This window comes from Lissotriton vulgaris, chromosome 10 (genome assembly GCF_964263255.1).
Source record: "Lissotriton vulgaris chromosome 10, aLisVul1.2, whole genome shotgun sequence".
NCBI lineage: Eukaryota > Metazoa > Chordata > Amphibia > Caudata > Salamandridae > Lissotriton > Lissotriton vulgaris.
In genome coordinates this window covers 280,311,818-280,324,141 of record NC_141698.1, presented here as the reverse complement: position 1 = coordinate 280,324,141, position 12,324 = coordinate 280,311,818, and the positions used below count along the sequence as shown (strand labels likewise).

The 12,324-nt window shown below is 46.6% G+C and overlaps 1 protein-coding gene across 1 annotated transcript in view; it reads left to right on the top strand.

Moving 5' to 3' along the window:
• SMARCC1 (SWI/SNF related BAF chromatin remodeling complex subunit C1) overlaps nucleotides 1-12,324 on the top strand; it is an 810,451-nt gene that overhangs the window by 159,393 nt on the left and 638,734 nt on the right. The window contains exons 9-10 of the mRNA XM_086939759.1: nucleotides 6,365-6,436; nucleotides 6,833-6,946. Of these exons, the coding sequence (XP_086795885.1) occupies nucleotides 6,365-6,436; nucleotides 6,833-6,946 (186 nt within the window). The remainder of the gene's footprint in view (nucleotides 1-6,364; nucleotides 6,437-6,832; nucleotides 6,947-12,324) is intronic.

Sequence of the window (12,324 nt, the reverse complement as noted above, 5' to 3'; positions counted from 1 at the left end):
GTACAAGGTGCAGTTTTTGGAAAGAAACCCTGGACAGGGACCTGATTGGCAGGGACCCAGGGCACACTAAGTCAAAGTGCATAAGTAGTCTGCCAAAAAGTTTGGGGGGGGGATTTCTGCAACAGAAACCCAGCTTCCTTCACACACTCATGCAAGAAATGAAGTCACACACTCAAAGACTGAATCCAGACCAATTGTTTCTATAAAAAGTTACTTTATTTTATTTCAGGTTTGGTAGGAACATTCAGATTACTTTTGCAGTTGACAAAACGATTTGGAAACTGTTAAAAAAAACAGTTCCAATTACTTTTAGATTACTTAGTGATTACTTTTCTACTTTGGCATTGTGAGAAAGTGCCATCTTTCTTGCATGGTATGCCCCCACGTTTTGCTGAATTGCTGATGTGCTTTGAGTGTGCCCTGGACTCCTGCCAATCAGGTGCCCAGGGCCTATGTTCCTTCCGTAAAACTGTTGAAATAAAAACCCAATTGGCATCTCTGGTCCCCTGTCAGCCCCTGGTAAATGGTACCCTAGGTACCCAGGGCATTGTGACCAGAGAAGACCCCTAAGGGCTGCAGGATTATTTTGCCACCCTTAGGGGTCCTGTACACACACACACACGCACACACACGCACACGATGCAGAACTGAACCGAGTCGACACGGCACACATACCTGTGTGCCATGCCCACAACCACACTGCCCTGGCATCCATCAGCCACCCCTCTAGCTTGGTGCACTATGCCAGTGGTGTGGGCACAGGTGCATGAAACCTGTGCCCCTACAGTATCCACGGCCATTCCTGGGCATTGTTAGTGCAGTGCTGCCATTACAAGTATATGGTGCTGGGAGGTTATCATTACGAACTCCACAGCACCATGATGGCTTCACTGAAGACTGAGGAGTTTGTATCAAACTTCTCACAACATTAACCCCACACAGATGCCAGTGTGGGATTTAATGGCCAATGCACAACAGAGGGAACTTGGAGTTGCCCCCTGTACCTAACCTACAATCCACGTCTTGTCTGAGTGGCTACCTAGGCTGCCACACAGTAGACATGTTGCTGGGCCCCTGGGTAGAGAGCCATCCGCTCTCCTGGGCCTGCAACAATACACGTCCTGGGCAAGGTGCTAGGTCTCCTCCCGCAGGATGGGCATGCCGCCTTTGTGAGCTTCTCCAGACCACTTGCTGTACCCAGCAACTGGCCCCCACAGGTTCTTACCCCGACTCTGGCGCGAAGACTGGTGGGAAACCCTAAGTGAGGAAAGGGGGTGTGCCAGCCTGCGTCAACTCCACCCCTCAGGTGGGAGAGGCGAGGTGAAGCACAACTCCGGGATCCGGCCATCTTGAGGATGGGGAGCCCTGCCCAATCAGAGATAGGCTCCTGCCCCCCTCCAACAGGAGAGGAGCAGGATAGGGGGTGTACTCGCCCCAGGACAGGGACCTATTGGTCCCTGCCCTTTCCCTACCTGTAACTCCTCTAAATTTAGTACTTAGGGGCACCTTGAACCTTCCTTCCTCAGATCCCGATTTGAAAACATGAAAGAAGATCAAGAAGAAGACGACCCTGCCGTGCAGCTGCTAACAAGAGGACAACACCAACTGACTTGGCCCCAGCCCTACAGGCCTGTTGATCCTTGAACCTGCTCCTGCTAAATCGCGGCGTCTCCTGCAGACAGCAACCTTGAAAATCCCGGAGGACTTGCCTGCCTTCAACCTCTTAAAGACTGGGACTCCAATGAGCAGTGGTTCTGCTCAAACAGCAACACCCCTGGTGCCAGCCAGGAACCGCAAATCCAGCCCACTCTGCACCTGCCGAGCCCGGCCTGTGCCTGGGTGGACAAAAACCCTGAGGACGTCCCTCCCGGCGATTCTGATCTGAAATCCAGTGCCCAAGGACCCTGCTCGACGACCCAGACGATGCCTGCAGACGCAGAAACAGTGTCCCCTCCTGCCTGCAGTCCCACAACAGGAGACCCCTTCAACGTCGACCAGCAGAGGGTAAGGTTTCCCGACGTTCAAAGCCACCCCTGCACCCCCCACCCCCCTGTGCCCAACTCCTGGGTGTCTACCTATCCTCCAAGATCCCAACTTACCCCTCGAAGGGTTGGTCGCTCCTGAAGAATCTCCATTCCTGAGCCTGCAGCCTTTGTTTGCCTTCCAAGATTTCCATTGATTATGATTGAGGGCCCCACAACTCAAAGTACCCTGCACCGAGCCGCCCGAGTGGCCCTGGCAGTGTAACGTTTGTCCTAGTCTACTTCCCTCTTTGCTCTGAACAAGTGACCAGGAGCCCTGCTCCCACAGCCTTGTGGCCTGCTTGCCAGCAGCCACCAACCGCAGGGCACCTGCCTCTCATTGGATAACATTGGGCCTAGCTTCGTCTGCACTCAGCTGCCCCTGTGCCGCTGAGGGTGTACCAACTGTACCAACCTGACCCTGGGAGACCCCAGAGTCTGTGCCCAGAACCTTAACGCTGCCAGTCGAGAACTTGCCCATAACTCACTTTTCTTCAATAGGGTAACGTTGACTGGTTTCACTTGGAAATTGTTCAAAGTGTGGAGTTTTGAAACTTTAAAATATTCATCTAAAATCAGCTGAACAAGGAAGTCCGACTTACTCACTTGTTATCAGGAGAGAACCCAGTGGTGTATCTTTTAGCCCAGCACTGACCCTGAAAAGTAATTTTAACCGTACTTACCAGTAACTTGTATTTCCTAAATGTCAATTTCAACAAACTAGAAATATTCCTTAAAAATCGCCTGTATGACTTAAACGCATTCTTTCAACTGTTTACAGGAGATGCACCAGTGCTGGATCCAGGATCCACCACTGAGTAAGAAAAAGTAACAATAACACTACTTACCTGCTAAGTGTATTTCCTCCCATAGGATAACATTGGTGATTCTATGTGAAAAAGTTTTTAAGTGTCAACTTTTAAAAAACAATAATATTCCTTAAAAATCACTACTGTAACGAAAACGCTTTTACTCAACTGTTTATGGGAGGTGTCCCAGTTCTGAATCTAGGATCCAGTCCTGTAATTAGAAAAGTAATCTATAAAGTTACTAATTGCATTTAACTAGAAATTCCCACTGAGCTTAATGTTGCATTGTGTTTTAATTTGTGTTGTCAATTGCAACAACTGTAACTACTGTACTTAAAAGTATTTTGCCTATTTGCAAATTTAATAAACTAAAGTAATTCATTCTGAGATAGTGTATTTTGATTCCTTGTTCGTTCTAAACTAAAACAACTATATATTTTGATACAAAACAATTACACTAGAGCTCAATTCTTGAGTGTCTAAGACGATTTGCTGACTGAGTGTGTACAACAAATGCTTTACACTGTCCTCTGATACTGCCTTATTTTATTTATTTTTATTTATTTATCTTGTATAGCGCAAACAGCTACCCAACAAAGGGTTTCCCGGCGCTGTGATTCAGTGTTGAGTAATCGGACGACTGACTTAAATGTTGAATAGCCAGGTTTTTAAGGCTTTTCTGAATTTGATGTAATTGGCCTCTGAGCGCAGAGCTTGTGGCATGGAATTCCACAAGGAGGGACCAAGGTAGGCGAAGGATTTGCCTCCCATGCGTGATAGTTTTATTTTGGGAACAACAAATTTATTAGCTGTTGCAGATCTCAGCGTCCTAGATGGAAGTTAACATTGTACAAGATTTTGTAGGTATTTAGGGGCTTTGTTTGTTGAGATTTTGTGCATGAAGCATAAAGATTTGAATTTGATTCTGTTCTCAATTTTTAACCAGTGCAACTCACGTATGAGTTTGGTGGTGGGCGAGTGGATAGGAAGTTTACCTTACAGTCTCGCGGCTGCATTCTGCACAGTTTGCGGACTGTGGCTTTGTTGGACCCCAAGTATAACGCATTAGCGTAGTCTAACCTTGATGTTATTAAGGCGTTAATGACAGTTTTTTTAGTATGATCCGGTAGCATCCAACAGATTTTCTTTAGCCACTTCAAGATGACAAAGCAGGTGGCCGATGTTTTAATAGCTTGCTGGTGCATACTGAGTGTGCCATTGACAACAAAGCCTAGATTCCGGGCCTGGTTGGTTGGGTTGGAGGAGGGCCCATTTCAGAGGCCACTGCTGGGGTCCCCAGAGTTCTTTATTTCTTCCCAAAACAATAAGTGCCTTACTGCTTGACCAAGCTACCACTTTAGAGAGTAAGGTTCTATCTAACTTAAGCCGCTGCCAAACCCCCGGGGAATGTGGACTCTGTACTCACTGGACCTTACTTTGGTCCAATATATATAGAACCACTTTCTTACAGGCATGAAAAACACTCCTAACACAGTTTAAGCAACACAGGACATTGATAAACAGGTCAACTCTTGTGGAAGCACTAAGTTACTTTTGTTGCAGTACAAGACACTTCAGCACAAGATTTTGCAGAGAAAACCCAACATGCAGTCTCATGGAGAAAAACTAAGCGTTAAGTTTACGGGTAAGTAAACAGTTTTAGGATGGAAGTTTTGGGGATAGAACTAATGTTCTGGTTGGCACTCAAGGCGCACCACCAGTGACACTAGGGCGGCTGTGTGCACGGTGCCACTGTTAGCCATTGTAGCTGGGGGACCTCGGTTGGGAGCTGGTCATGGGCAGGCCAATCTGCCTTGGGAGTCAAGCTCCTCGAGTTAAGGTATGGGCAAAGGGGGTCCCCAGGTTGACAACCAGTTCACATCACCACTTGCACAGGGGCGGCCAGGTGCAGGTTGCTTAGGTGGTGTCGGTAGCCCAATGCTTTCCTATTTAGAATGTCGGTCATGGAATAGGACTGCAGGCTGGAGCCAGATGACTGGGCGAAGGAAACCAACAACTAGAGGATGAAGTTTGAGAGTTACTTGGCTCCAGGACACTGTCGGTTGGGCACCTCATTTCTACGGAGCTGCGTGTGCAGGGGTGTTCTTTCATGTCAGTTTGCAGTTTGTTCACACCGGTTCTGGTCGGGGATTCCCTTCAAGATGAGGCTGCAGGTGTTGTGGCGAAGCGAGTGGAGGTCGTCCAACGCTGGAACATGGGTCAGGATTGCTGGGGGGAGGGGGGTCTCACTGGGGTGCATGGCCACTCAAACTTGGGCTGTAGACGTCTGGTGAAGAGTGGTGAGAACTTACAGATCAGGCTGGATCTGGAGTTCTGGTTTGGATTGGTGTTTGACAAATCATGTGTACACAGGAGATCAGAGTTCTTTAGTAAGGATGGGCAGGTCCCAGAGGTTCTTGGAGGCTGCTGGCTGCAGGACAAGCCAGGTTGAGCTTGCTGGGGTTTCAGAGCAGGATACAGGCTGGTAGGGCTTGGGCCAAAGCAGACTAGTCGGTTCTTCTTGTCCCGTTAGATGTGAAGAAGCAAAGTTCAGGAGTGCCCCTAAATTCTAGATTTAGGGGCGTTAGAGGGGTGTGCAGGTTGATTCCCTGGGGTGTCTACACACTTTAGTATGCCACCCTCCAGTGGGAGGGAGCATAGTCCTCTTCCTGATTCGAGGAGGCCCCCCTCCCATCTTCAAGATTGCACGGACTAAGAGATGGCCTACACTTCTCCTCCCCCATCTTAGGGGTGGGTGTTTGGCACAGGTGCACACACTCTCCAGTCTAGGTTTTCTAGCCGGTTCCCGTACACAAATTGGGATGAAGGCAATAAGTATACTGTGAATGAGGCTCATCGTGTTAATTGTTTTCTATCTACATGATGAACATGATTTGAAGACTGATTTCTTCTCAGTCAGCCATAGTGACAGTTGGTTACGGTCAAAGACTAACCTAGAAAATAGCACATACCCTTGGTACAACTCTCAGTATTGTCGAATCTGAAGATAGAACTGGATCAGTCCTAGGGTAGACCAAGGAAGTAACAATTTTGAGTTCACTGAAAGGTGTGAGCAGTTCTCTGCCTGGGGATGCCCTTAGACGCGGCGTGTGGCAGAAATCTGAGCTATAGTGTCTTTAAGGGTGGGTAGGAGAGCTAGCACTTTCACATCATTGACTGAAATTCAGGTTGCTTCCAGTGAGATTGATGTGCAACTAAACAAACTCTGTTGTTCAGGCCTATGGCCATCAAAACATTCTTTACTACTTTTTAAATGTACCAGGTGTTTCTTAGCGTGACAGGGAAATGTTTCAGGCATGCCAGTATATCGAAGATTGAAATGCTGGAGAACTGGAGTTTATGGCAAGTAACATATTTTTTATGTGACCCGTATTGATTTTCAAACGATTGAAGCTGTGTTATCTTCATGCTCTCGCATGACATGGCAAGATGCTATACTAATTTTCGAACGCGTGTTGTAAATAAGGTTACTGGAAACATTTTAATATGATTTTCCCTTTTTTCAACTCCTAGTATTCATGTAATAGAACGCCGTGCCCTTCCAGAGTTTTTCAATGGGAAGAATAAATCAAAGTCCCCTGAAATGTAAGTAACCCATAAACTGATATACGTTTAGAGAATGTGAAGGTCATTTGCCAAAGGCTGCTTTTTCTTTTTGATTTGGAAGCAATGCTGATAACACTTCATTTTCTTTACTAGCATTTATATTAATTCAAACTAGTCATGGCAGTAAATGTTATATTGGACCTAAATATTTCATCTTATTCTCAGTTAAATCCCAGTATTTTACAAACTCAGTCATTCTTTCAAATCCCTTAAAGTGTACCAGTTGGTGGTAGGTGGACAATATCATTGTTAAAAGTGAACCCTACAACACAGAAAATAGACAAATTAGTCACTGCACTTCTAGTCTTATTTATTGAAATGTGCTGCTAGATTTCAGTGTGGTAAATGCTTTCAATGTCTTACTCTACGTTTTAGATACCTTGCTTATCGTAACTTCATCATTGACACATACCGACTGAACCCTCAAGAATATTTAACTAGCACAGCCTGCAGGAGGAACCTAACAGGCGATGTCTGTGCTGTTATGAGGTAATTGGACAATCAGAGAGATTCAGCAAGTGTGCCAACTGTGCCCTGTGCACCACAAGCCTTGATTGATGATGGGTGGGTCTTTTGGGAGAGGTGGTGAGTAAAAATGTGCTAAGGTGGACATGTGATTTTGCGTACTTTCTAATGACATGCAATTTCTTTTATTCCAAAAGATTTTCGTTTAGTTAGGATGTTACTAGAAACTGTCTTTGCATTAGAGGTGTGACTGTTCTGACAGTTCTCAACTCTGTTGTCCTTTTTGCTAGGTATCGGTTAAAAGGTAAAATAAGCTCAAGTATGTATGAGATAATGAGTGCTAACATCTGTTTTTCCAGTGTTATAGAGGGTATGGACTAGGAACTCTGCATTAGTCTTTTTATGATGTCTGATGGTTTTTAGGTCGAAACTAGACTGTGCTTTCGCTGTCTCTTTGAAATAGGTATTCCTTTTTGTGAGCTTACAGCCCGCCCCATGCTTTTTATTTGTCAGTGTCACTGTCCTTAAAAATACTTTGCTTGGAAGCGGTTAATCTAGTCTTTGTCCCACCTTTTATTCAATTGGTAACTCCCAGAGCAGTCCCCAGGACTTGTACTCTTAGTCTAGTAGCATTTTATTTCTTGGCTCCGGGACTATTTTTTTTCATCTTCAATGAGCACTTTCCACAAGTGTGTGCGATTCTTAGGCCTTGCTCAGCTTCACTTCCTCCTCTCTTGTTGCGTGTTTTCTTGTTTTCTTAGTTTCCTGCTCGTCTTATGAGTGCTCGTGGTTTACCAGCTCTGCTGCAAATACAACTGTAAGTCTTTGTTTTTGGTCGTGCCCAATCTGATGATCTACACCTTCAACAATCAAGTTTAGCATACACTCCCATTATTCTTCATTTAGCAGCAGCCGCTACTTACATGCAGTACAGACATCACTATTCCTTGTTCCGTATACCAGTCATCAAGGGTTTCAGGTAGATCCGTCAGAGTCATTCCCCCAAGGGTGCCGCCAGTTCCCCAATGGAACCTAAACCTATTCCTTACCAGACTTGAGTCCCCTCCCCCCCCTTTGAGCCATTGCATTCCTGTCCTTTGTAGTTCCTCTCAAGGAAGGCTGCATTCCTAGTGGCTTTTAACCGCACTTAGATGCATGAGTGTGCTGCAAGCATTCACGCTGCAGGAAACCTACTTTCAGGTCCGCGGTGACAGAGTAGTATTATGCACCAATGCAAAGTTCATGCCCAGTTTAATTTCCTCTTATAGTCTCAACCAGACCATAGAACGATCTCTTATTTCCGCAACCAAATTCAGTGTTTGAGAGCGCTCTCCACAATTTAGATGTAAAGAGCTCTCTCATGTAGTATATGAACAAGTTACTTACCTTTGGTAACAATGTATCTGTAAGAGACATATGTTAGTAATAGATTTCTTACCTTGGAATTTTCCCCAGGCGTGAGACTGGAACCAGAGAGTTTTTTATTAGAAGTACCCCTGCACGTCAGTAGGTGGAGTCTGTCAATTCCGCGTCAGTCGTTGGTGTTGTGTTCACCAGGATGATGTTGCGGTGTCTAAATAGACGCAAACCCTGCCCATTAACGTCAGTTCTGACACGACTTCCACGCCAGAAGCCCAGAGCAATGCAAGGCACTGAATACTGGTGCGCTAAACTAGGGCCCTGCAGTGGAGTCACTATCCCTAGAAGTCAGTTTACACAGTGGGAAGGATGGGTGGGGCGGTAAGGAATGTATAACTTGCATACGTCTCTTACAGATACATCGTTACCGAAGGTAAGTCACTTGTTCTTTGAGGTCTTTTTAACAAACTCCATAAATATAGGAAAGTACTCCTTTTGGCATGTGTACTCCCCACTTTTTGCCTGACTCTGAATGCAACTTTGACTGAATTTTCACTTGTTCCTGCTAATCAGGTTCCCAGTGCCTGTGTTCTTTCCCAAAACTGTCACTTTGTTGCCATAATTGGCACACCTCTGACCCACATGAGTCCCTTGCAAAAAGTTCCAGTGGTACCAAAGGCAGTGTGACCAGAGAGGGTCTCTAAGGGCTGCAACATGTATTTTTCCTCCCTAAGAGACCCGTCGCCAAACACATGCACAATGCCACTGAAGCCTGTGTGTTTTGGGGCAGCTAAAATTGAAGTCCACCTGGCACACATCCCAGTGTGCCAGGCCTGCCAGCACTGCAAAAGGCTTAGGTAAGTCACCCCTACAGCGGGCCGTACAGCCCTAAGGCAGCGTGCACTGTACCTCTTGTGTGGTCATAACTGCATGATCAGATATGCCAGTATAGTGTTTGTCCATTCCTAGACATTTTAAGCTCATAGTGAAGCCATACTGTGTACATAGGCTGGGAGCTTGTCAATATGAGTTCAACAGCTCCATGATGGCTTTAACGAATCCCAAGATGTTGGTTACTGTGTGAAAGTGCCCCCACTTTTTGATGAATTGCTGCTGTACTTTAACTGAGTGTGCCCTGGGCTCCTACCAACGAGGTGCCCAGGGCCTGTGTTCCTTCCCTAAAACTGTGTTGAAAGTAAAACTCAATTGGCATCTCTGGCCACCTACCAGCCCCTAATAAATGGTACCCAGGGCATGGTGACCAGAGAAGACCCCTAAGGGCTGCAGCACTTCTTGTGCCACCCTTAGGGGCCCTGTGCCCCGACGCCCACATACTGCCTTGCAGGCTGAGTGTCTAGGTGCAGAACTAGACAGTCGACATGGCACACATCCCTGTGTGCCATGCCCATATGCTCACTCCCCTGGCATCCATCAGTCACCCTGGGTGCCCTATGCCAGTGGTGTGGGCACAGGTGCATGAGCCCTGTGCCCATACAGCATCCAGGACTATTCCTGGGCACTGTAAGTGCAGTGCTGCCATTAAGAGTATATGGTGCTGGGAGGTTGTCATTAGGAATTCCACAGCACCATGATGGCTTCACTGAAGACTGAGAAGTTTGATATCAAATGTCTCGGCACACTAAACCCGCACTGATGCCAGTGCGGGATTTAATGTAAAATGCAAGACAGGGGGCATCTTAGAGATGCCCCCTGAAACCTAACCAACTCCCAGTATCCTGACTGCGTGGCAACCAAGGCTGTCACCACCAGACATGTTGCTGGACCCCTGGGTGGAGAGCTCCCCGCTCTCCTGGGCTTGCAACTATGCACATCCTGGGACGAGGTGCCAAGCCTCCCCCCCCAGGATGGGCATGGGAAGCTTCAAAGGCATGCCGCCTTTGTGAGCTTCTCCAGGGCACTTGCTGTACTCAGCAACTGGCCCCCACTGTTTCTGACCCCCACTCTGGCGGGAAGAACGGCGGGAAACCCTAAGTCCCTAAGTGAGGAAAGGGGGTGTGCCAACCTATGCCAACTCCACCCCTCAGGTGGGAGAGGCGAGGTGAAGCACAACTCCGGGCTCCGGAAATCTTGAGGATGGGAAGCCCTGTCCAATCAGAGCTATTCTCCTGCCCCCCCTCACAGGAGAGGAGCAGACTAGGGGATGTACTCACCCCAGAACAGGGACCCATTGGTCCCTGCCCTTCCTGTAACGCCCCTAAATTTAGTATTTAGGGGCACACTGAACCTTCCTTCCTCAGAACCTGATTGCAACAAGTAGAAGAAGAAACAAGAAGACCTGCAGTGCAGCTGCTAACAAGAGGACGACACCAACTGACTTGGCCCCAGAACCCTAGAGGCCTGTTGATCCTTGAACCTGCTCCTGCGAAACTCCGGCGTCTCCTACGGGCAGCAACCTCGACAACCCCGGAGGACCTGCCACAAGGACGTCCCCCCGGCGACTGTAGCCCGGAGTCCAGTGCCCAAAGACCCTCCTCGACGAACCAGATGACGCCTGCAGCCTCAGAACCAGGGACCCCTTCAATCGCAACCAGCTGAGGGTAAGATTTCTCGACACCAAAACACACCCCTGCACCCACCCACTCCATGTGCCTTCCTTTGGGGTACCTACCTCTTCTCCAAGATCCCAACTTACCTCTCGAAGTGGTGGTCGCACCTAAAGAATCTCCGTCCCAGAGTCTGCAGCCTTTGTTCACTTTTTAACTTTCCCATTTGATAACAGCCAGAGTACCGCTGGAAGTGCAACTACTACACTACTTTTCTTCCCCACTTGCCCTGAGTAAGTGACCAGGAGCTCAGCTCCCACAGCCGCGTGGCCTGCTTGCAGCCAACAACTGAAGGCCCCCTACCCTCCATAGGATTGCATTGGGCCTACTCTCTCTGCACCCGGCTGCCCCTGTGCCGCTGACGGTGTAACTACTGTACCTTTCCGACCCTGGGAGACCCCCGTGTCTATGACCAGAACCATAACTCTACCAGTCGAGTACTTACCTAAAAGCCGATAACTCATTGTCCTTTCATAGGTTAACATTGACTGGTTTCACTGAGAAATTCTTTTAAGTGTAGAGTTTTGAAACTCTAAAATATTCATCTAAAATCAGCGAATAACAAATTCGGAATTACTCACATATGATCAGGGGAGAAGCCATTACTGTACCTTTTAGCCCAGTTCTGAACCGAAAAATTAATTATAACTGTACTTACCAGTAACTTGAATTTCCTCCCTTAGGATAACATTGCTTGGTTTTCACTGAAAAGGTTCTAAGTGTCAACTTTGAAAATACATTTATATTCTTTAAAAATCACTACTGTAACCAAAACGCTTTTACTTAACTGTTTACAGCACATGTCCCGAGACTGAATCTAGGATCCAGTCCTGGAGTTACAAAAGTAATCCATAAAGTAATCAATTGCATTTATGTAGCAAAATCCATTGAGCTCTATGTTATATTGTGTTTGAAATTGTGTTTCCTATTGCAACCACTGTAGCTATTGTACTTACAAAGCCTATTTGTAAAGTAATTACCGAGAGTCACTTGTGTTGAGGAAAGTATATTTTGATACCTTGTTGGTTCTAAAATGAAACTAGATCTTTTTTTTTTTTTAAACAATTTTTATTATTTTACAGAAATAATACAGGGCATTAAATAAACAGTTTGCATACGTAGAGAGCGGCAAAAGTATTCAATTATAATTACACATGAGAAGAATAGGTACAACTGTTAGTGAGTTACACCCAGCACAATGCATAAGTCCCTTATCTCCACTTAATTTTCACTCAGTCACCCTCGCTATCCAACTTCAGCGGTTCGCAGAGATACCCCCTGTATTCATTCCATGCACCCCAGAGTCTGACCCATTTTCGTGGACATTTCCGGTTCAGGTATACTGTCTTTTCTGCTAATTTTACAAAATCAAGATTGGAGCACCAATCCTTTACCACTGGTGTCTCTGGAGATCCCCAAAACTTAGCTATATTTCTCTTAGCATACATTATGCCTAATGTCATCCAGTCCTGTGCGGAG